The sequence below is a fragment of the Pelobates fuscus genome, chromosome 3 (genome assembly GCF_036172605.1).
Source record: "Pelobates fuscus isolate aPelFus1 chromosome 3, aPelFus1.pri, whole genome shotgun sequence".
NCBI lineage: Eukaryota > Metazoa > Chordata > Amphibia > Anura > Pelobatidae > Pelobates > Pelobates fuscus.
In genome coordinates this window covers 340,872,031-340,898,713 of record NC_086319.1, presented here as the reverse complement: position 1 = coordinate 340,898,713, position 26,683 = coordinate 340,872,031, and the positions used below count along the sequence as shown (strand labels likewise).

Here is a 26,683-nt window from a genome sequence, read left to right as displayed (position 1 = left end):
ATTCGTAATTTGAGATTAGTGAGCACTCACTTCCTTGACTCCAGTCTTCAGGTCAAAATAGTAATAAATAAAAAAAATAAGTTGGTGAATGCTCTTAACTACCTTATTACTAATCATATTCATAATTGTAAAATAATATTGAAATTGAAGCTAACAGTTGGATACCAAGCATATTTTCTGATTCAAATGAACACTAACATTGAAGGTAATTGTATTCTTTATTTAACGAGGTTCACACTTGCATCTCGAACAATCTGTGGATGAGTTATCTAATTATAATATAATGTTAGTTCCAACCCTTCCACGCATAGGAATTTACCAATCCCATATCTCTTATTTTTCCTTGATGAGTTCTATTACTGTCTGGTACTTTCTTCTCATAGTTCAGCGTGAGCCGCTCCAGAAGTCGATTGAGTTGCTCCTGGCTGAGAATCTTACAGCTTTTTGATTGATGTCTTGGAGTTGGAGGGCCACAACGTGTGCATTGTTTGCTTGAATGTAGTCTTTCTACTACTTTAGCGATCTCGCTGTTACTGATCAACTGATGGCCCAAGGGAAATGGGCTAGCTGAGATTGTGCCCCATGGTTTCTTGGACATTTTGCTAATAAAAGATAAAGTTTCATTAATAGCTGGGAATAGATAATATATTACAAAGGCAAATTTGCTTACGTAAGGATTGTAATTTAATATGTAGAAGAAACATTCATATGAATTGCACTTACCAAGAACAGACATAAGCTTAATATAAGCGTCTCAAACAGGTTTTAGCTCACTTCACCGATTACAATGGAAACAATTTCTAAGACCACATTCCATTGGCACCATCCAAAAATTCCATGTGAAAATGTAAGGCACATCTCCTCTGTACAAGATGCCCAGCAAAACAAATACAATATTGTACGGTTAGTGAGGTGCACAGTGAGAAAAAGGAATTGCATTACTGTTACAACAGGAGTATTAAAGGGACACTCCAGTCACTATACCAACTTTAACTAAATTAAGTTGTTAAAGTGCCAGGAGACCCCCGGGTGTTTTCTTACCTTTAGGGCTTAAACCGTTCTTGAATGGTTTAACTCCAAATGTTTCCTCCAGCACGGATCTACAGGCCCCCAAGGTGGCATCCGGCTTCTGAATCTCAGTTACAGGAAGCACGGTGTGCAACTGGGCAGGGGCACCGCTGATTGACTAGAGCGGTCAGCTAATTGCTCTAAGCCAATCAGTAACTCCCCATTTATTAAAAAAGGTAACCCCGGATGTGGCAAAGGTCCATGCTGTTGTTCTCTCTCGCCTTGACTACTTCAATCCCCTTCTCACTGGTCTTACTTGTTCCCAGATTGCACCGCTGCAATCTATAATGAATGCGGCGACGAGGCTCATTTTCCTGTCCGCTCGCACCTCCCACGCCTCCCTGCTCTGTCAGTTCCTGCATTTGCTTCCAGTTAGATATAGGGCTCAATTTAAAATTCTGGTGCTTGCTTACAAGTCCCTACATAATGCTGCTCCAACCTACCTATCTTCCCTAATACACAAGTATGTCCCGTTGAGGCCCCTACACTCTGCCAAAGACCTACGTATATCCTCTGTCCATACGCCCACCTCTAATGCTCGCCTCCAAGATTTCTCCAGGGCTGCACCTCTTCTGTTGGACACTCTTCCCTTCTCCATGAGACTTTCACCCAGTCTCCACGCATTCAAAAAATCATTGAAAACTCACTTCTTCAATTAAGCATCTCAATTAAACTGTTAGCAGGTTTTTATCCCCCACACCCCATGACTCTTCCCCTGCAATTGTCAAAAATGACCTACTAAGCCCTCAATGAATACTTTTCTAACAACCTACTTCATACCCCTACTTTTACCCTTTGTGTCACTATACCCCACTCCCTCTAGCATGTAAGCTTATGGAGCAGGGCCCTCCACCCCTCTGTTCCTATATGCCCAGTTGTCTGGTTACCATTACATGTCTGTTAGTCCACCCATTATACAGCACTACGGAATGTGATGGTGCTATATAAATAATAAAATAAAAATAATTTTAAAAAAAAATCTGCGGTAGTGACATCACTGCAGATTTGTAATTTCTGTGGGAAAAGCAAGTCTTATGGCTTGACTGGTGTGCAGATTTTTGTTTAACATTGTATTAACATTGAACCCCTATGTTCACATTTGTTTTTTATTCTAACAAACGAATCAGCTTTGTTCTATCGGTCCTATCCATGAAGATATCCTCAGCCTTAAACATTAGTTTCTTGTTTCTTTTCAAATAATTTTTATTAAACTTTTTCAAATTTGTAAACAAGAAAAAATGTAAAGGATACAGAATTAAAAAGGGTAACAGGGCGGGGGTTTTTCCATCCACAACAATATAAATATATATAAAAAAATTGAACATTGTAAAATATATGAAAACATAATCATAGAATGCTATATTACATAGTAAAAGTAACAGCCTATAATTAGAAAACTTGTTTAAATCCAAAGTCTTTAAAAATGGGTCTTTAAGATACAAATAATATTATATTTTTGGACTCCAGTCACCCTAAACAACAAATACCTTTAGCTTGAGGTATCCAGTCCTCTCCCATTAAAATATATAACATTTATAGCTGCCCAACTTGCCCAAGGTTGGGATTTTGGCCCTTCATGGACATTTTTGGACTTTCACTTGTCTCTTCTACAGCAGGTCTGTACTTTTACAAGTTTAATAGTTGGTTGGCAAATTTGTTTCTACAGGGAGTGCAGAATTATTAGGCAAGTTGTATTTTTGAGGATTAATTTTATTATTGAACAACAACCATGTTCTCAATGAACCCAAAAAACTCATTAATATCAAAGCTGAATATTTTTGGAAGTAGTTTTTAGTTTGTTTTTAGTTTTGGCTATTTTAGGGGGATATCTGTGTGTGCAGGTGACTATTACTGTGCATAATTATTAGGCAACTTAACAAAAAACAAATATATACCCATTTCAATTATTTATTTTTACCAGTGAAACCAATATAACATCTCAACATTCACAAATATACATTTCTGACATTCAAAAACAAAGCAAAAACAAATCAGTGACCAATATAGCCACTTGTCTTTGCAAGGACACTCAAAAGCCTGCCATCCATGGATTCTGTCAGTGTTTTGATCTGTTCACCATCAACATTGCGTGCAGAAGCAACCACAGCCTCCCAGACACTGTTCAGAGAGGTGTACTGTTCTCCCTCCTTGTAAATCTCACATTTGATGATGGACCACAGGTTCTCAATGGGGTTCAGATCAGGTGAACAAGGAGGCCATGTCATTAGATTTTCTTCTTTTATACCCTTTCTTGCCAGCCACGCTGTGGAGTACTTGGACGCGTGTGATGGAGCATTGTCCTGCATGAAAATCATGTTTTTCTTGAAGGATGCAGACTTCTTCCTGTACCACTGCTTGAAGAAGGTGTCTTCCAGAAACTGGCAGTAGGACTGGGAGTTGAGCTTGACTCCATCCTCAACCCGAAAAGGCCCCACAAGCTCATCTTTGATGATACCAGCCCAAACCAGTACTCCACCTCCACCTTGCTGGCGTCTGAGTTGGACTGGAGCTCTCTGCCCTTTACCAATCCAGCCACGGGCCCATCCATCTGGCCCATCAAGACTCACTCTCATTTCATCAGTCCATAAAACCTTAGAAAAATCAGTCTTGAGATATTTCTTGGCCCAGTCTTGACGTTTCAGCTTGTGTGTCTTGTTCAGTGGTGGTCGTCTTTCAGCCTTTCTTACCTTGGCCATGTCTCTGAGTATTGCACACCTTGTGCTTTTGGGCACTCCAGTGATGTTGCTGCACGCTTGACTTTTCTCAGTTCATGGGCAGTTATTTTGCGCCTTGGTTTTTCCACACGCTTCTTGCGACCCTGTTGACTATTTTGAATGAAACGCTTGATTGTTCGAGGATCACGCTTCAGAAGCTTTGCAATTTTAAGAGTGCTGCATCCCTCTGCAAGATATCTCACTATTTTTGACTTTTCTGAGCCTGTCAAGTCCTTCTTTTGACCCATTTTGCCAAAGGAAAGGAAGTTGCCTAATAATTATGCACACCTGATATAGGGTGTTGATGTCATTAGACCACACCCCTTCTCATTACAGAGATGCACATCACCTAATATGCTTAATTGGTAGTAGGCTTTCGAGCCTATACAGCTTGGAGTAAGACAACATGCATAAAGAGGATGATGTGGTCAAAATCTCATTTGCCTAATAATTCTGCACTCCCTGTATACACCATTCTTTTTACTCTTATTTTGTCTTTGAGTTAATCCTGCCCTCTGTATTTCGTGTAGGTCACAAATTAACAGTGCTTCTTTCATGGAATTCCGCCTTGATTCTGAAAAATGTTATTACGCTACCATAACGGAACTTACATCAGTATAGGATAACAATTAATTATCTCCCTTTTTAATACTCCATTTCTCGATCTTTCAATCTAAATCTCATAAGAAAGTACTGGAGGGTGAGATCTGGAGATGATATTTATATAACGGCCATTAAGGAAATAAAATTCAGAAAGTTCTAACTGGTAGGGGAAGCTGAGGAAGTGAACTGAAGATGGATTTGTCATCTTTACTTTCTGTTTAGTTGGTATTTTCACTCATAGCAAGCCAAAAAATATGCTTCAATAAGATAGCACTTAGGGCCATAAGGGGTTATGTGAGCACATTAAATGAGGACGTGCAGCAGATTGAAAAGATTGGACACAGAAGAGTGCAGTATTGAAGTCCATAAAGCCTGTTGCAGATGTAACGCGTTCTGGAGGAGTTCGAAAGGACTTCATATGGTTATTTTTTTATTTTTTTATTTTATCACAATAAGTGCTTTTATAATTTCTACAAATTTTATCCACATTTTGAGACCGGAAACTTTATTTTCTGCATGAATTCCCCCACCCCTTCTAATTAGGCACAGTTCTGTTTTAACTCAGAGCCGGTTTCATTAAGGCTGTATACCAGGTAAGCAGTTTTCAACTTTGTGTTGATATTCACTAGACTGCAATATATACCACACTATCATTTTATATTCCATTTCTGCATCATATCTAGAGGGATCTGTGGAGAGTGGTGGTGTGCTACCCAAAGGCACAAAGGGCGAGAGTTTAGAGCCTGTTCCTAAAGGCTCTAAAACTATTTTTGTTTTTTTATTTAGTTGCTATTGTATATATTTTATTATTTTCTGTTATATATGAGATTCACTAAAATCTTACTTTAGCACTTCACTCAACTGTTTTGGGGTTATTGTCCAAAATAGAATGTTTTCACTCTTTTGAAATTTGATCTTGGGTAAGAGGGGAATTTGCACACAGGTGTGGTAGCACTTTCTATTTTTTCACTAATTGAAGTGCATTTAATATCTAATCCAACAACAGCCAAATGGAAAAAGTGCAAATACACCTGATATAAATGAACTTTCCTTTTGCAAATAGTCGAATGGGTTTCCCCTAGCAAATATTTGGAGAAATGAAGTCCTTTCAGCGGTTTTAATAAATAGATATTGTAATGTTTATCCACGTTCATTTATATCGCTATATATCCTTTAGCTAATGATATACGGTAGATTAAATAAATTGCTCTATAATTACATTTTTATATGTGTATATATATATATATATATATATATATATATATATATATATTATATATATATGTCAGTTTTACTTTATAATATTAAAATACATTACATAATATAGCTTGTGAGTACTCAGGCCATACCTGATTTGGTGTCTTGCTGTCTATTAGAAGTCTAGCTCTGTGTTAGCGTTAGTGTTGCTAAGTGTGAGCTCTCCTGTCAGCTAATTACATTGTATTTATTTATTACATGAGAGCAACAATCTGCCATTCAATAGAGGTGTGCCCTTTTACAAACACACACGGGTATTGTCATGACATCACAGGGTGTAAATCACACGGAGTGACATAAGAGAAAAAAATACATTTGCATAGGGGCGCATTTTGTAAATCACAAAAACAAGCAAATAAAAAAAAAAAAACAACAGCTTCCAGTTCTATATAACAGAGTTTGCAGGAATCTATGATCTGCAAACTCTCTTTGTCTTAGGAATGAGTATAACCACCTGGCAAAGCTACTGTTTATGTAGCAGCCTTTGTGAGATTAACTGCCAGAGCTGATAAAACACTTGTGCTGTGCAGCTCATGCACAGCAGCAGCATTTCAGCCAACCAGGTAATCAGGACAGTCGTGCAGAGCGCGGGAGTCCTGATTACCTCAGATATTTAAAGTTGGGAAACTGTGCATGGTTAGGTAACCCCACCAAAGCACCTAGTATAAATAGCCCATTAACCAGTGTTAATTTAATTTCAAATTAGTTTTAGTCATATTCGTTTGACTAAAAAGCCCTTTTAGTTTTATTTATATTTTAGCCATCTGAATTGTTTTATTTCTAATCTAGTTTTAGTCGACTAAATCTCCAGTAAATTTTAGTTGAAATGACTAAAACCTAATAGGTTTATTTAAAGCCTCGATCTGCCTCTTTTGCCCCTTCCCCAGCCTCTCTGCGTCTCTTTGAGGCCCCCAGCCCTTCTGGGTGTTGTTCTTCTAAGTCCAGGTCTGTCACTTTTGCCCTTTGCCCATCCCCTCTGTGTCTCTTTGTGTCCCCCAGACCCTTTGGGTGTCTCCACCCAAGCCCTTGTCTATCTCTTTTGCCCCCTTCCCAAGCTCCTCTGTGGCTCTTTGATGCCCTTCTGTGTATCTCTTTCTCTCCAAAGCTCAATTTGTGTGTCTTCATTTGGGGAGTCAGGGGGAAAACAGGGAATGCACAGGGAAAAAAGACATACAGAGGGGCTGGGGGAAAGCTGAAAGAGTCACACACAAAGGGCTGTGGGATAAAAACACTCATACAAATGGCTGGGGTGAGAGACACACAAAATGTTGGGGAAGATGAAAAATGACACAAACACAATCTGTTGAAAGGGAAAAGTCACACAGAGGTACTGGAGAAGGGGAAAAGAGACACTCAAAAGGAACTGGTGAAGAAAGAGACACACAAATGGTCTGAGAGGAAAGAGACACATAGAGGGGCTGGAAAGAGGAGAAAAAGACACACAGAAAGGCTGGAGAAGGAGAAAATGAGACACAAAAAGGAACTTGGGTAAGAAAGAGTGACACAAAGACGCTAGGGAAGAGACACTGAGGGACTGGGGAAAAGAGACACAAAAAGGGGGAGGGGAGATAAAATAAAGAGGATAGGGGAAGTAACAAATACACAAAGGGCCTAGGGGACATAAGAGACACACAAAATGGCTGAGGCTAGGTACAGGGACATCGCTAGGGGGGCAGAGGGGGCCATGGCCCGCCCCTTTTGCCCCCCCAATTTAAATTGAAGTTGGGAGCACTGAGTCTCCCTTTACAAGCTGCAGCAGCACTGTCACTGTGAAACCCTTTTCCCACGTGCGGCCAGAGGGGGCACTGTGCTGGGAGGACTTCCTCTTGTGTCACAGAGAGCAGCACAGGGGAGAGACAGGGAGAGGAAGCTGAGCTCTTCACAGAGGCATCCAGGCAGCTGCTGGTAAGTGTGAGTCAGTGTGTGTGGTTCAGTCTCTGTGTGTGGGTGGTCAGTCTGTCTGTGTGTGCATGGGTCAGTCTGTGTGTGAGGGGGTGAGTCTCTGTCTGAGTGTGTGTGTGTGTGTATGTATGGGTCAGTCTGTGTGTGTGAATGGGTCTGTGTGTGTGGGGTGGATCAGTCTGTGTTTGGGGGGGCTCAGTCTGTGTGTGTATGGGGGGGCTCAGTCTCTGTGTGTGTGGTGGGTCAGTCTGTGTGTGTGGGGTTCAGTCTCTGTATGTATAGGTAGGTGTGGGGATCAGTCTGTGAGTGGGGGATCTGTGTGTGGGGTTTCAGTTTATGTGTATGCGTCACTTTGAGTGGGGTGGATCAGTCTGTGTGTGTGGGGGGCTCAGTCTGTGTGTGTGTATGGGTCAGTCTGTATGTGTGGGTCAGTTTGTGTGTGTGTGGGTCAGTCTTTGTGTGTGTGTGTATGGGTCAGTCTATGTGTGTGTGTGGGGGGGTCAGTCTGTGTGGGGGTCAGTCTGTGTGTGTATGGGTCGTGTATGGGTCAGCATGTGTGTGTGTGTGTATGGCTCAGTCTGTGTGTGTATGGGTCAGTCTGTGTGTGGTGGGTCAGTCTGTGTGTGGGGGGGGTCAGTCTGTGTATGTTTGGGTCAGTCTGTGTGGGAGAGAAGTCTGTGTGTGTGTGTGTGTGTGTATGGGTCAGTCTGTGTGTGGGGGCAGTCTGTGTGTGTTTGTGTGGATATGCGTTTGTGTATATGGGTCAGTCTGTGTGTGGGGGGGTCAGTCTTTGTATGTATGGGTCAGTCTGTTTGGGGGAGCGGTCTGTGTGTGTGTATGGGTCAATCTGTGTAGGGGCAGTATGTGTGTGTGTATCTATGTGTCTGTTTGTGTATGGGTCAGTCTGTGTGTGTGTGTGTGTGTAGGGGTCAGTCGGTGTATGTGTATGGGTCAGTCGGTGTATGTGTATGGGTCAGTCGGTGTATGTGATGTATGGGGGGGCAGAGCAATTTTCGCACCGGGGCCCCGTGGTCTCTAGTTATACCTCTGCCGCCACAGGAGATAGGTCTATGAGAGAAGAAAGAAGGAGCTTCTTAGAAGACTCCTTGTGCTCTCCCGTCTCTGGTTGCAGATAGTGTGCATTGGCGTGCCTCTGTCAAGTGACCAGAAGTAGATTAATTCAAAATGGCAGTAATAAAACACCATCATTGTCCTTAAGGTTTCCAGGACTGTGTAATCATATACTGAAATGCTTACACTCAGGACTTTACAGGTCTTCATTGGAGACTTCAGCCCCTGTGGACCCCTCTAGTAACAGTATCAGGGTTATTCACTAAAGTATGAAATGTCAGGAATTCAAAGTGAATTCAGGTGGGTTTGAACATTGTGTCTGTGTGTCTGTGTGTGTGTATATCTGTGGGGTGGCGGAGGGGAGATGTATGGGGGGGGCAGAGCAATTTTCGCACCGGGGCCCCGTGGTCTCTAGTTATACCTCTGCCGCCACAGGAGATAGGTCTATGAGAGAAGAAAGAAGGAGCTTCTTAGAAGACTCCTTGTGCTCTCCCGTCTCTGGTTGCAGATAGTGTGCATTGGCGTGCCTCTGTCAAGTGACCAGAAGTAGATTGATTCAAAATGGCAGTAATAAAACACCATCATTGTCCTTAAGGTTTCCAGGACTGTGTAATCATATACTGAAATGCTTACACTCAGGACTTTACAGGTCTACATTGGAGACTTCAGCCCCTGTGGACCCCTCTAGTAACAGTATCAGGGTTATTCACTAAAGTATGAAATGTTAGGAATTCAAAGTGAATTCAGGTGGGTTTGAACATTTAAACCAAAATAGCCAAACTGGAAGCATAGCTGACTTAGATTTTGTTTTCCTTATTTCAGCTATTTTGGTATTAACTTTATCTTTATTAAATTTAATTCACTTTAAATTCTTGACAGTTCTCACTTTAATTGAAAAAAATAAATAAACAGTATTTGTATAGTATATGTGGTATATACACAGATCAACCACAAAATGAAAACCACTGGAGGGGAAGTGAATGACATTAATTATATTGTTATAATGGCACCTCTCAAGGGGTGGGATGTATGAGGCAGCAAGTGAACAGTCAGTATTTGAATTTATGGTGTTGGAAACAATGGGTAAGCAACAATATTTCACTAACATTGGCAAGGGCCATATGGTAATGGCTAGATGACTTGGTCAGAGCATCTCTAAAACAGTGTTCACAGTATGCAGGGGCTAGTACCTACCAATTGTGGTGCAATGAAGGACAACCAATGAACTGGCCTCAGGGTCATGGGTACCCAAGACTCAATGATGCACATCACATGAGGAGCAAAAACTAGCCTGTCTGGTCCAATCACACAGAAGAGCTACTGCAAGCATCAGAACTGGACCATGGAGTAATGGAAGAAGGTTGTCTGGTCTGATGAATCATATTTTCTTTTAGATCAGGTAGATGGCCGAGTGTGTATGTGTTGTTTACCCGAGGAAGAGATGGCAGCAGGATACACTATGGGAAGAAGGCAGGCCAGCTGAGACATTGTTATGCTCTGACCAATGTTCTGCTGGGGAAAACATGAGTCCTGGCATTCATGTGGATGCTACGTTGACACATACAACTTATCTAAAGATTGTTGCAGACCAAGTGCACCCATTCATGGTAATGGTGCTCCCTCATGGCACTGGTCTCATTCAGCAGGATAATGCACCCTGTCACACTTCAAAAATGTCTCAGGAATGATTTGAGAAACATGACAAACAGCTCAAGGTGTTGTCAAATTCCCCAGATCTCAATCCGATTGTGCTGGAAATAATATCTTGGTGCCAGATATCAAAGGACATGTTCAGAAGTCTTGTGGAGTCCATGCCTCGATGCATCAAGGCTGTGTTGTCAACAAGAAGGGTCCTATACGATATTAGGCAGGTGGGTTTAATGTTGTGGCTGATCAGTGTACACTCTGAAGGAAAAAAAATAAATAAATCAATTTTAATAGTAATCACAACTCTACTTTATTGCAAAGTTGGTGCAGAAAGTGCCGTGACTAAGCGGAGAGCCAAGGTATAAACTGATAGTCTTAGTATGGCTGCAATCAATTTATAGAGCAGTTACACTCTACCTATGTGATGTTGGATTATGCTAGATAGGAGTTTAAGGATAAGAGCTCCCCCTTCACCCTTAGAATGAAAGGATCCTGATTGGTGAAGCCACATTCTAAAGAAGTATGGTCTGTCTGCAATTGAAACGTTTGGTAAAGTGCAGTAGCATTGAGACATTTTAAAGGGGAAGTATTGTTTCTTCTATCAGGTGCAAAAATAGGGGTAATTTTTAACTAGGCATTACCCTTAAAGTTTCTAAATATATGCAACTCATAAAGACAATATCTAGGAAATATAATAATGTAAAGAGTTATTAGAAACTATATTTACCAGTTTAAAGGCTTTGGTTAAATGTGAGTGGAATTATATAAACATTTAGAGGTAGTGTTCTAGTAAAAAGAACAAAAGTCTTTTAATCCGCCATCTTGCTTTAAAGCAGCATATATTTTCCTTATCAATTCAGCCAAAATGCGACCTTTAATTTCTAAATGTTTGAGCAAACAGACTGCTTTCTAGGTGCAATGTCCTCTACTATATTGCAAAACAGGCATGTGCTTCTTTTAGACAGCAACTGCCTAACCATTTAATATTTTGCAATGTCTGCATTCATTTAAAATCCCCTAGCTCTCGAATGATGAAGCACAGCCAAAGTAAGAAATTAGATAGAAATTGACTCATGTAAAATGTGTGCTAAGATTGAGGAGCGGACAATGAATAACCTATAAAATGTGCAATTGTAAACAGGATTAATAATAACAGCTATGTTTCACGAGTGAACTCCTCTATATGTAATAAATTAGACATGTGCAATTTGTTTCGTTCCGAATGTAAATTCGGAAGAATTTAGTCAATTTAGACATTTGGATGCGTCCGAATTGCCGAATTTCCGAAGTGCCAAATTTCGGAAGTGCCGAACCAAACCGAATTGCCGAAGAGCCGAATTGCCAAAGTGCCGAAGTGCTTTGGATTTCTGAAAAGGGGCAAAACAAGAGAGGGAGGCAAAATTATGGTAATAATAACAGGAATCTAACCCTATCCCTACCCCATACCCTACCCCTAACCCTACTCTAACCCTACCCCTAACCCAACCCTAACCCTACCCCTAACTCTACCCCATAACCCTACCCCTAACCCTAAACCCTAACCCTAATCCTACCCCTAACCATACCCCCAACCCCAACCCTACCCCTAACCCTAACCCTAGATTTGTAAGTGGTTGTGGTGGTTAGGGTTAGGGGTCTGTCTGTGTGTGTGTGTGTGTGTATATATATATATACATATATATATAAAAAATGTAACAAAGATGAGAGCACTCAGTGGATTTTTAAGTCAAAATAGTGTATTCAAAATGTTGCCAATGTGGATCAACGTTTCGACCAAAAAGGTCTTTATCAAGATGGTCGAAACGTTGATCCACATTGGCAACATTTTGAGTACACTATTTTGACTTGAAAATCCACTGAGTGCTCTCATCTTTGTTACATTTGATATATCCAGCGCAGAGCAACACCTTGGTGTAAGTTCTTTTGTTTATTATTTTTTCAGGATTGAGTGCCAGACTTACTATTTATATATATATATATATATATATATATATATATATATATATATATATATATACACACTTAATTTTTCTATATATGTATAATATATTAAAAAATAAGTAAAACATTTTATAATATATTATACATATATAATGCATATATATGATTTCATTTTAAGTGTATTTTGAGATATATGTTTATATATCTCAAAGTACACTTATAATGAAATCATATATTTGCATTAAATATGTATAATGTATTATAAAATGCTTTAATTTAATATTACACATATAAAGGAAATAAAAGTGTGTGTGTGTGTGCATATATATACATACACACACACACACAGACTGGCTATGTTGCCTTTGAGACGGTATGGCAGCCCAGAAATTAAAATTAACCCCAACCTGACATACCATTTGAAAAAGCCCAGGGTATTCAAAATGGGTTATGTCCAGTCTTTTGTTTATATATTTATTTATTTTTATATATTTTTTTACTTTTTAGCAACCTGGGGGACTGCCTGACAGCTCAGACAGTCCCCCTGCTTGAAGCTCCATAGACTCCTATTGCGGCCATGTGATCATGGTGCTGCAAGGGTACTGCTGGGGTCTCAGGCAGTCTCCTCCAACCGGGATCGCCGTGGATCACCGGTTCAGGTAAGTCCAGGGCTTCTATTTGCCTCAGACGTACCTTAACAACCGTTTTTTGTCAGACGTACCTAGTACATCCGAGATCGTTAAGGGGATATATGTATTTATAATGTCATTCTAAATGTATTTTTATTTAAATATATATGAATGTTAATATCAAAATACAGGTACAACAAATTTAAACCGGTAATTAAAAAAAATAAATATTTAATTTAATTTAATGTTTTTAAATTTAATTTATTTATTTATTATTTTTATGTTTTATATATATATATATATATATATATATATATATATATATAAATAAATAAAATTAACATCATTTTAAGTGTATTTTAATATTAACATATATATAATTATATGTATATTAATATTAAAATACACTTAGAATAATGGATTGTGTATGTGTATATAAAAGTACACTGTATATATATATATATATATATATATATATATATATATATATATATATAAATATATATATATAGTGTTCAAAACATCGACGTTTCAACCTCTAAAAGGTATTTTTCAAGATCAGAACCGGTTCTGATCTTGAGAAAGAGCTTTTAGAGGTCGAAACATCGATCTTTTGAACACCATTTTTTGCACAATAAATCGAATTATATTTTTTCAAATCCAAGAGTGCACCTTATCATTGTTCTCTCTATATATATCACAGGTTTGTACCTTGATATTTTTCTTTATTAGAATATTGGATGGGAATACTGATAGTGCCATACTGATTTTTAGTAATTTTTTATATATATATATATATATATATATATATATATATAATAAACAATACACAAGATCCAGCGCACTCTCCTATCTACTAAACAGCAACTTCAATGTTGACAGATTTTATTAGTTTTTAAAAGTTTTTTTTAAAAACACCTAATCTAGGCAAAATAATAATAATAATAATAATAATAATAATGGGGATTTAGTTACATTATATGATCATACATTGCATAAGCCTGCCACAACGTCAATGTAACCCATCTTTGGAAGGTCCTACTCTCACAGTCTAATGTCTGCTCTTATGAGAATAACCCACTTACTTGGGAAAAAATCCATCTGAGGCTCTCTGCAGTACAAGGCTAAATAGGGACCTGAGATGAGGCACCTGTAACAGGGAGGGGTGCAAAACCAAGGAGTTGGCTAGACTCCCAAATATGAAACATTTAAGCATGTTCAGGTGAGTGCAACCATCCCCCATGTTTTATATATATATATATATATATATATATATTCTAAGTACTTTTATTAACTTTATTAAACTTTTTAATAACTTTTATTGACTTTTTAAACTTATTTGCAGGCATGAGGAGGACAGCCTGAGAGCTCAGGCAGACCCCCTACAGGCACTGCACAAGCCGGCTACTCCGGCCATGTGATCGCGAGGACCCCGCATGGCAAGTCCCCACATCGCAGTAAGTGATGGAGTCGTTAACGACTGTTTTTTTGTCGCCAGTACCTGGTACGTCCGCGGTCGGGAAGGGGATAAATGTATATTATATAATGTCACTATACAATATAAAGAGTATTGCAGTATGTCATGATACCTTTTTTATTAAGAGTTTTCCTATGTATAGTTACTTGATCACTTGATCTGTGAATAAAATTACATTTAGTGGCTATTCCCTAAACATCAGTCATCTTTTTTTCCTGTCAATCATCTTTTCTTTGAAGCCCTACTTTCCTATTAATTGCAATTCATTTGAAATCAAATGCACAAGTCTACTTTCATATTTTATTGCAGCGATTAGTATATACATTTATTAATTTCAGTCATATTTGAAAAAAGCATTTGCTAAATAATTAAGTTCAAGCTGAGCATTTAAACTGCCCTTATTTGCTAAACATCTTTTACTCAACATTATAAATGTTTATCTTTAAGGTGTGGTGTCTCAAAAATATTTTTCAATTTTTAATAAAACAGGCTTTGACAAAGACTCAATTTATTTAAGACAGGGTAGGTTAAGACAGGATGATTACCACAGGGTAATCATTTTTGATGAACAAGAACTTCTCAATGAGCAAATCAGTATTGAAGTTAAGAAGAGAGTTACTGTATTTCTGAGCTATTAATAATTTATACTTAGAACAAATTATAAAACAAACAAAAACATAAATCTTCAAGAAGTAAGTCAAGTGTCAAAACCACAGGAATATCTACTTAAGCAATAAAGTATTTCAAATGACGTCTCAAATATTCAAAAGTTCTTAAGCCGGTATACAGAACTGTATTAAATAGTACTTAATATTGAGGAAGAGTCTCTGATAGTCTTCCATTAACATAACTGTACAGGCAACATAAGAGTATCCATTGAGACTAGTGGAAAGAAGATTTCATATGCAGCAGTATATATATGTTGCTTTTTTTTTGTAGAAAAAGGATATTGATACTTTAGAGAGAGTTCAGAGAAGGGCTACTAAACTGGTTCATGGATTGCAAGATAAAACTTACAAGGAAAGGTTAAAGGATCTTAACATGTATAGCTTGGAGGAAAGACGAGACAGGGGGGATATGATGAGAAACATTTAAATACATAAAGGGAATCAACATAGTAAAGGAGAAGACTGTATTTAAAAGAAGAAAAACTACCACAACAAGAGGACATAGTCTTAAATTAGAGCGGCAAAGGTTTAAAAATAATATCAGGAAGTATTACTTTACTGAGAGGATAGTGGATGCATGGAATAGCCTTCCAGCTGAAGTGGTAGAGGTTAACACAGTAAAGAAGTTTAAGCATGCGTGGGATAGGCACGAGGCTATCCTAACTATAAGATAAGGCCAGGGAGTAATGAAAGTATTTAGAAAATTGGGCAGACTAGATGGGCTGAATGGTTCTTATCTGCCGTCACATTCTATGTTTCTAAGTTTATGTTTCTATGGCTGTGTGATACAGAAGTGAATACAAATACACAAAAATAAGTCCAGTGTAAGTGTTGTTTTGGTTAAACTGTGTGCACTAGTGGAATTGCACTTCATTTAATGTTATTGCAACTGTATTTTCTTTTGCACAAACTATTGGCACTTTATGCAGAATTTGTAGTATTTTTTTTGCATAATGCACTTATACGATTTGCACTTATAAGAGTTTTGAGTGATTTGTCACGTTTTAGAAAAATTCACAGCGTACCTTTTTTCATTTTCTTTGAATTTAGTTAGCGTGTACTTTTATGAACTATTACATTTTAAAGGTGCTGCTTTATTTGATTGTATAAAATTGTATTTTTAAATTTTATAGGATATTGGTCAGCACCTATTTCACTTGTTCTTTACTTTAGGTACTAACCACTGCATATCCCACAACAGTTGCCTGTTTGAAGTTGTCTAGGGCATCACTATTTGGATCTTGTCGAATTCACTCATATCTTTTCTTTGCCCATTTTTCCTGATTTACATTTTTCCTGAAATGAAAGTGATTGTTCACTTACTGCCTTATATACCCCACCCCTTAACTGGTGCCATTGTATTAATATAATGTTATTCACTTCACCTGTCAGTGGTTTTAATATTGTGGCTGATCAGTGTATATTTATGTCAGTGGTAACATATAATCAAGTTTTAAAAGTTTTAAAACGTTTAATGATCACTAATTGCCACTAGATGGTGCTGTTGCAGAGGATTAAAGCTACAGTGGAGCCAGAAATCATTTAGTTTATGTAGCAAAGATTTATTATCACTTGTTTTAACATTTGTAATACGCATTTCTTCATCCATTCAGCACTGATGGATTCTCTTCTTAATGTTTATTTTGTTAAGAGTTTTACACTTTTCTTCTCTGTGAAAACCACACGTTGCCAGTTTAACTGAGGGCTATTCATTTAAATATTTGTTCATGGCACTGCTTGTGATAATGCTGTACTATTATTGTGACCTTGTGTTAACCTCCAGTTATATATTTATCACCAAGTTTGTCACCAATCAGATATTCACAAAGGTCTTGGAGACCACTTTTTTAAAGGCCGCTGAAATAATCAAATTGGAAGAAAAATCTTGATCAGCTATTTGATAGATAAATTAGATAGATAGATAATCTGACATTAGTGTAGGAGAATATGGAGGTTTGACATTGCGCTAACGGCAAGGCTATTAAAGGCCCCTAAGGCATTTTAGCTTACTTCAAGTGCTTTCGCAGTTAACCGAGTGTTCTCGCTTTTACACTTCATAAAAGTGGTTATTTCAAGAGAAGTGGTGATTTTCTGTACTTCTCTGTGAAATGCATTGCAGGCACAATGTGGAAATTTCCGTACATATACCCTGCTTCCCATTGCCTCTCTATGAATAGCTGTGAAGATCTTCAGGGGGCAAAGCAGAGCTGTGGCAAGTGAATGAGTGGATTGGAATGATGCATTTTGTATTGAGTGAAGGTGGGTATGAGCAGTGAAAAGGGCAAAGTAATGGATGTTCACATATCATTTAAATATAAATTGATTATGGTGTATGAGATCTTGTTATGACATAATTACATGGCATTTGAGGTTTTGGCTTTGCCCCTAGCTGAAAAATATCTGTAAATGACCCTTCATACATGCCCTCCAGAATGTATTACTGCTTGGAGATGCATAACAAATGTTGGAAAACAAAGGTGAAAAAAGACTGTTTCAGGGGATTTCCACTTGTGCTTTCTTAAAATTGGGAAAACCTCCTCCTTGACCAAAGTGGCAGTCAAACATCTACTTGGATTAACAAGTTGTTACCCCACATGTTATTATATCCTTGAATATATTGCTTTTCAAAAAATATCACCCTGATGATTTTTATAAATCTGCACAGAATCTAAAAACAATCTCTTTAGGCAGAAAATTCCTCATCTTTAGTTTTCTTACTATAAAGAACTGTCTGCCATAGGTAAAATCTCCTTTCTTCAAGTTTAAATGAGTGACCTCTTAACCATTGTGTTTTCCAATTAACTAATTTTCTTGGTTTATAATTAATATCCATACAAATAAACACAATTATTTTTTTATTTCATTCTCTTATTTTATTATATTAGACAACAGAAATTCTTATTTAATTTATTTTCAGGAGTATATATGTGTTTCAATCTCAAAACAGACATAACAGCTGAACTGACATCTTAGAACCCAATAAAGCAGCAGTACACATAATAAAAAATAAAATAAAACAATAATCAATAGAACAAGTACACATCTAAAGATATAGCAACGGTTTTGTTGATTCAAGTAGTTCTCCATGTTTCAATCCTTTCTTGAAAACGAGTTATTTTGTCAACGTATGTGGAATTAGTGATAATGCTGTCACTTAAATACAATTGTGACTATGGGTACCAGAAAGCGGGATCTACCATGTGTTAGTTTGGCAAATCATAGTATTTCTCCTAAATGGTCTACAAGTGAAATTAGTGGAACAAGAGACCCTCACATCCACACATACCTCTTTGTCTAACTCATCTTTTGTTCTGGTACCTTAAAACCACAATTAAATAAAAATTAGCTGCACAAACCTATTTCTCAAAAAATGTATTAAAGTGGACAAAAATTAGAAAATAGACTAAAGGAAGATGAAGTAAATACAGTGGCAGAGAAATACATTAAAAAGAAAATCTGAAGACAAGACAAAAGTATAAAAATGGATAGTGAGCAGTCTCTGTATGGCTGAGGATATTCCTCAGGAGCTTCAATATCGACGAAACGCGTTGAGCATCCACAAGATCCCTGCATTTTTTGGTATAGCAGTCTTTTCTCTACATGCACTTTAATTTATAGTATTTGTGTACCTTATGCTGTCTTTAGCTCATGGAGCAATATCATTGACATCTTGCATTTTTGCACTTCAGCACTTGGCACTTTACTATAATTCAAGCTTCTTGTATGTTTATAGCTGCTATCCTTAGGGGTTCTTGACCAATTTGGCTGTATATTTACTTTTAATTATTGTTATTTTATACGCATTGTGCATGTTGCACTTTTGGGTATTACTGTTTTAAATAAAGTGGACTTCATATTTCCACGGATTGTTTTTCATTTATGGGATTATCCTGAATTATACTATTATATGTCTTAGTGATTGTGGCGCCCTGTAGTCTGTATTAGCGTTCAGACATTGTGTTTATTTTGAAAATAAATTACACCAAACTCAATTAACAAACCATTATAGTGCATGGGGCACTTTGGTTGGAACTTATAGTCTCCAAAGTCACATGGAAATATCTCCTCTTTTGTTTTCTATTTTCTTCTTTTTTTAATGTGGTACTTTTCCTTAGCACTACTTGTTGTTTGGTTCCTGATTACTGAACAATTTTTCAGTCCTTTTTTTGCTATGTGACCATGTGTACTTTGTCCGATCTTTAAACCCCCCCACCCCCCCCCCCCAAAAAAACAGAGAGTAGAGAAAGAGAAATGACGAAACTGAGAGATTAGAACACATGCACATAACTAGAAATTGAGATACAGAAATCGTGGAGAATGAGTGTCACACTACAGGAGAGAGGACAGATGCTGGTAAAGAAAGACATCTACAAATGACAGGGTTATTCAATAAATTGTAAATTTATTTCAAATGTTAAACCAAAGAAGCATAGCTGACTATTTTGGCCTTAAAGTTTAAATTCACTTTGAATTCTCACTTTAATAAATGACCCTGTGACAGTATGGGAGGCTGAAATGGGGAAAAATTACAAGGAGAAAAATAAAAAAATTTGAGTTGTCAGAAGTAAAAGAGAATAAGGAAAGTGAAAAGTTTTGAGGGACGACTGGCCTCAAGGTTTCTGCAACCCTAAGCAATCAGTGACTTCTCCTCCACCCTGATTTTGCTTTGCAATGCAATCATCATTCGATTTAAGAAAAAACATAAAGTTGAATTATCAGTGACAACAACATCGTCCAGTTTTAACAGTAAACATACTTTCTAAAATGAGCTCATCTTACCAATTCTAGCACCTCTTATTCTTTATTTCAACGAAAACCTACAAACCAAGCCGTCCAACTTGTTCCTCAAGATGTTGTTAATCTCTATCTCTTACTTTGCTGGGTTAATCTAATTTAAACAACATTTTATGGCTTTCCTTTGTTTGTCTGTGAGTTCTCCAATAAATACTGAATTAATAATAAGCCCCAATACCAAAGTTAGAGGAACATACAGAGCCGATGGATATCCATTACATTTTGTTGCAAATTAAATAAAAGAGGATAATAATTATGTTGAAAAAAAGCAGCTGTATCCCAGACTTACATCTTTGAATAACCCTGAGCTCACCGTTTTTAGCTTCACAAATTGACCTATGATTCATGATGATACATAATACATTTCCTTATAGGTAGGGACCAGCATTCTACTTAAGTTAAGTTCTTGGCCCCTCACATTAAAATCATTTTAAAGTGCAGCATATTTTAATGGTATTGATGATTGATCACATTTATTGCACATTAATTCATGACATGACCAATTACCTGCATATACCTTGGTGACCCAGTATATTGTCCATTAGTGCTTCATTAAGAAAGCTGATTTATGTGATAGCAATTAAGGGGTCAGATGATAATTTCCCGTTACTTTTATGTTCGAGAGTGACAGCTGAGAACAAAGATCTGTAAGTAAGCCTTTAACATAAAGGCTCATATATTAAGATTTTCAAACACTTAATATTGCAGAAAATGAGTGGTAGCATTTTTCGCTTGAAAGTAATTACAGTGTGCAGCGGTATAACCCTTCGAGGGTGACTGCAGCATTCAAATAGATACATGATAAGCTGGGTTGTGAATAGTAAATAGTTGTAAACACAGTCTCCGTGATGCCCATTTGATGTCAGAAGGCTGCTTAGTCCTTGAAGGAAATTTCAGAGTCCTTAGGCCATGTTAGTAAGTTCATGTTTCTCACAATTATCTGGTTCCAGGTGAAGTTGTAATTTGTCCTCATCTGTTTTATGATGAGCCTCAATACATAGGATGTATATAAAAGCCCCAAGGGGACCTCCAATCATCGGTCCAATTACAGGAACCCACCACCAGTTATTCCCAGCACTGTGAAAAAAAACCCAAAAAAACATATAAACGAGAATTGCTCATATTAAAGTATAATCACATTCAATCTAAAACACTTTAGGTAAATAAATACAATGAGGTTTATTCACTGTTCTTAAGCTGCTGCGTGTTGACAACTGACTTTTAGAGCAAAACAGCCTTGCTTGGTTCAGAAAAAAATATATAGTTTAACCTTCATTTAAGAATCAACTCAGACTTTCTTATAGTAACAACATATCTGTGGCTGTGTCAGAGGACACAAAGAGCCATCTTTAGATACTTATCCTCATTTCCTTCCTAGGTAGACAATACACTTGTGCACTGTGGGAAAGTTTCGGTTAGTCCAAATAGATTTGTCTGAAATTATTTTGACACAGGCGATTTTGACTTAGTTCATAGAGCGTTTATATCTATTCAGACAAATTTCGCCCATGCAATCGTTTCAGGAAAAACTGTTCAGATAAACCAAAATGGATTTTACTATTCCTCCTGTTTTCCTTCTATGGCAAAACAAAAATGCACCTATTAGTATGTTGCAATATTCTGTATAAACATAATATAAATATTATGTATATATTAACAGTACACTGATAGGCAGATTTTCCCACAATTTGGTTTACAGATCAAGTGAGATATAACTAATAAAGAGGAAAAAAGTAGGAGCGGTAAAAATCTTTCTTTCTTTTTAAATCATAATATATAAATATAGATTTTTTTTACGGATCCTCCTATTTATTCCCTCTATAAGTCACTTCTCACTTAAACTGTAAAAAAACAACAGCATTTTATCGCTGTCTCCTTGTCATCCATCATCTTTTTGTTGACAACTCTGAAACACAAAACAAACGAAACAGCTATTTTGTCCATATGGTGATTTAGAGTAACAAATCACAATTCGTTCTAAACTGAATTTAGTCTAGTAAACAATCTAATTAATTTTAAATAAGGACATACATTTCAGTTATGTTTGTTGTACAATCAGAGCTCAAAAGTTATATCTAGATACCTTTTCTTTCATCTTCTAGGTCGATCAAACTAACACAAACATATTTTCATGTTCGGCTTCTGTAGGAAATACTTTCTAACCTCAAAAGAAGTTGCCTTTCTTATATGTTGCATAGATCCTAAATGTTGCAAATTACTGTAAAGTAGTCCCTTACATTTTTCTTAGATACGATTTCACTTGTGGTGGACCATACAATGGGATGATTTAACTAAGAAATAACTTGTGGTGATATAAAAACAGAGCTGCAAAATGTCAACCAAAAGTTGGAAAGTTATCTACATTGGAGAAAATATAAAATATGTAATAATTTGTAAAACGTACGTGAACACATCGACACCCCATCCAGCCAGAGCAGTGAAGATCCTTGGACCTAAATCTCTAGCTGGGTTCATTGCACATCCAGAGTTCAGGCTCAAGGAAAATCCCAATAGAAGAATGAGGAGCCCCACAGCAACTGGTTCCAATCCCTTTGGGGTACCAATATTTTTATTGTCAAATATAGCAAAGACCACAATGAGCAAAATTGCTGTAGATATCACCTAGAAGAAAATAGAGTTTTTAGTGTTCTGGAAGTAACTAAAACACGTAAGATACACTCACTATATGGAATGTTATCAGATTACCCTGGCATCTCTTTGTTAGGTTTTTCCTGTCTCATTCAAAATAGTTTTATACAAGAAACAAAACAACAAAGTGACAATAAATAGGCAAAAAAGTAAACAATAATAGTTACCAAAATTTCACAAGCCTACTATGACAGAAACACGAGCCACCAATAACCCAAACGTTGGGGGTATTGGTGGCTCGTGTTTCTGTCATAGTAGGCACACTATGACAACGTTGGGGGTATTGGTGGCTGGTGTTTCTGTCATAGTAGGCACACTATGACAACGTTTGGGTATTGGTGGCTCGTGTTTCTGTCATAGTAGGCACACTATGACAACGTTGGGGGTATTGGTGGCTCGTGTTTCTGTCATAGTAGGCACACTATGACAACGTTGGGGGTATTGGTGGCTCGTGACTCTGTCATAGTAGGCACACTATGACAACGTTGGGGGTATTGGTGGCTCATGGCTCTGTCATAGTAGGCACACTATGACAACGTTGGGGGTATTGGTGGCTCGTGTCTCTGTCATAGTTGGCACACTATGACAACATTGGGGGTATTGGTGGCTCGTGTCTCTGTCATAGTAGGCACACTATGACAACGTTGGGGGTATTGGTGGCTCGTGTCTCTGTCATAGTTGGCACACTATGACAACGTTGGGGGTATTGGTGGCTCGTGTCTCTGTCATAGTAGGCACACTATGACAATGTTGTGGGTATTGGTGGCTCGTGTCTCTGTCATAGTAGGCACACTATGACAACGTTGGGGGTATTGGTGGCTCGTGTCTCTGTCATAGTAGGCACACTATGAAAACGTTGGGGGTATTGGTGGCTCGTGTCTCTGTCATAGTAGGCACACTATGACAACGTTGGGGGTATTGGTGGCTCGTGTCTCTGTCATAGTAGGCACACTATGACAACGTTGGGGGTATTGGTGGCTCGTGTCTCTGTCATAGTAGGCACACTATGACAACGTTGGGGGTATTTGTGGCTCGTGTCTCTGTCATAGTAGGCACACTATGACAACGTTGGGGGTATTGGTGGCTCGTGTCTCTGTCATAGTAGGCACACTATGACAACGTTTGGGATATTGGTGGCTCGTGTCTCTGTCATAGTAGGCACACTATGACAGCGTTCGGGGTATTGGTGGCTCGTGTCTCTGTCATAGTAGGCACACTATGACAACGGTTGGGGTATTGGTGGCTCGTGTCTCTGTCATAGTAGGCACACTATGACAACGTTTGGGGTATTGGTGGCTTGTGTCTCTGTCATAGTAGGCACACTATGACAACGTTAGGGGTATTGGTGGCTCGTGTCTCTGTCATAGTAGGCACACTATGACAACGTTGGGGGTATTGGTGGCTCGTGTCTCTGTCATAGTAGGCACACTATGACAACGTTGGGGGTATTGGTGGCTCATGTCTCTGTCATAGTAGGCACACCATGACAACGTTGGGGGTATTGGTGGCTCGTGTCTCTGTCATAGTAGGCTTGTGAAATTTTGGTAGCTATTATTGTTTACTTATTTTCCTATTTATTTTTTTTCTTTGTTGTTTTGTTTCTTGTATGTATACCTTTTTTGATTGAATAAAAGCATGTATATATGTTTCTTATAGGTGGTTATAGTGTGCAATTTATTTTTGTAATAATGATGACTGTAACATAAAGGATTTTCATATGTACTCAGCCCTTCCTAAAGATAATATCCATCCATAGAGATAGTAAAAATGTAACCAGAGTAATAGCCAACCAATCCAGCTCAAGGCATCTAATGGTTTTTTTGCTTACAGTGGAAGAAAGGTTTCAGCAAGGACAATACAGATTTGGAATTCTTTACCTAAAGTCTACCTATAGACTACAGGGCCAGAACCACTACATTAAGCTGAAGTTATCCTGGTGCTTAGATTGTACCTTTAAAAGATGATGTAGCCCCCTGAATTATTATATCCAAGTAAGTTATTTTTCAAACCATGCCATCATGCCACCTTTGTCTACCCTATCCTGTCCCCCTTTCCACTGCTTTGGTACTATATTTAATCCCCATGCTATCTTATAAAATATATAAATAATATCTTAATTTGAATTGTATACGTATTAGTTCCCATTTAGATTTGCACCAGCTGTTTAAACCATATCCTTGTAAGTATCTTTTCTGTAACATTATTGCTCACTTACTTGATCTGCCAGTCCATTCATAGTTGAAAGATATGGCGATGGATAGGTAGCAAAAATGTGTGCTGTAGCATTTGGTCCATTAACTGTGAGTACTCCACCTGTATATGCTTTCAGTGCATCTGCAAAAAGAAAAAAAAATAATAATAATTCAAAAGTAAAAAAATATTTTTTAGTATTCTTGTTTTTTTTTGTCTGTACAGAGAGAATTTTACATCCTAAACAGCATTCAGTTTGTCTCCACACAAAGCAAAGTAGATAAACAATGACGCCAAGTAGAATTTTCATGATTTGTCCACAACTGTAAAAGATTAACCCTTCCAATTTTGTAACATTGCAAATTATTATTAGCCCTTAACCCCTTAAGGACACATGACGTGTGACATGTCATGATTCCCTTTTATTCCAGAAGTTTGGTCCTTAAGGGGTTAAAGCCAAACTTACACCCTTACTCCCCTTCACACCAGTACTGTTTCTTACACTGCAGAGAAACACATTTATCAGCTACTAAGCCATTCTGTCACTCTGCATATCTGCAGAGGGGCTATACATGGCTGCACCCTTTAACAGAATACACTTTGCTACAGAGCCTGCATTTATAATAATCCTTGGGGAGCGCAACTAATAAAAGCACACAATGATAGACAGGTACACAATGATAGACAAGCACACAATGATATACAAGCACAGAATGATAGACAGGTACCTACATGGCATGTTAGCATGCCAACCAATTGATCATCTGGAATTAATTGTATTAATTATAATACAAAGCAGATCTACATTGTTTTGTATTTTTTTTCATAAGCCTGATGACTTCATAACCTCTGCCTAGTCGATATTTTCTCAACATTTATGGTTACTGAAAGTGTGCTCTGATAAAATTAAAACGTGCACTAGCGTGAAAAAGTAGACTTTGCTAAGGGTAATAAAAACACTCATTTACTATGACAATGCATTTTCACTCCAATCAGTTGTTTTTATCTGCAAAAGTTGTATGAATCCTATTTGATGATTTCCCTTTGGCATGGGAAAGCTAAATATTTTATCATTATTATCATACAGATAGCAGCACTTTATGATTTTACAATCATAAAATCAAGGAGCAAGTAAATGACAAATGAGTGTGAAAACAGGACAAAAATGGCTCTGGTAAAAAGTGATTATAGTGGTAAAAGAATGAACACTAGCCGTAATTCAACAATAATCCACACATCTTTACATCACCTCTACTAGATAGTGTTCTTGGAGAAGAGTTTAGATTATCCATCTAGGTCTCTATGCCAACAGGCTGGAAGTCTTAAAGGTACAATAAGGGTCAAATAAGAAAAAACCTAGTTCCTGTAACATAATTAACATTTTTATTTTCTAATAATATGGTTTTTATTTAAGTATTTAACAAAGGTTTTCTATTTATCTATTTTGTATGCATGCCCAAGTATAAATAAAAATCTTTCAAGGGCCGTAAATGCAGATTTCTTTAAAAAAATATATATTTCTCCATGTTTTTATTACTAATAGTGCAGAGAAACAAGACCTTAACTCCCATGAGTGAGCATAATGAATTTTATATTTGAGAAGCAGTTCTGAGATTATTCTTCTTCAGTGACTGGCCACCTCAGGGCAGCTGAATTTTTTTTTTTTTTACAAGGTAAGTAGCAAGGTAGAAAACTAGTATTGGATCCAATTAAGCTATGGATAAAAATAATAAAAATTATCATTTTGTTTAGTTTTCTTTTATTGAACAGTATTTATCCTGCAAAATGGGAGTGCACACGTCATGTAATTGCATTTAATGTGACAAAAAACGTCTATGCATCACATGTAATATCAATTTCATTATTGCGTCTGCTTTATAAGTTTACATTTTTTTCCATAAAGATAAGAAGGCAAGAATAAGACATATAACAAAATAAACAATATAACCAAATATGGCAATAACACCGAATCTCAGAATACTGTTTTTTGTTGTTGTTATTTTGTTGTTGTTTTTTTACACCAGTCATTGGGAGAAGATAAACATGGAGGTGCAGTGGAGGGGTTTGGATGAG

General features: G+C 37.4%; 1 protein-coding gene across 2 annotated transcripts in view; it reads right to left on the bottom strand.

Moving 5' to 3' along the window:
• Positions 1-222: 222 nt before the first annotated feature.
• Positions 223-26,683, bottom strand: part of AQP9 (aquaporin 9) — a 58,443-nt gene continuing 31,982 nt past the window's right edge. Inside the window, exons 4-6 of one of the 2 annotated variants that reach the window (XM_063449105.1) lie at positions 24,636-24,754; positions 22,176-22,393; positions 223-602 (exon numbers count right to left, since the gene is read on the bottom strand). In XM_063449105.1, coding sequence (XP_063305175.1) covers positions 287-602; positions 22,176-22,393; positions 24,636-24,754 — 653 coding nt within the window. In that variant the 3' untranslated portion in view covers positions 223-286. Of the gene's footprint in view, positions 603-20,227; positions 20,849-22,175; positions 22,394-24,635; positions 24,755-26,683 lie in introns of those variants that run through there. The other variant, XM_063449106.1, reaches the window with a different exon arrangement.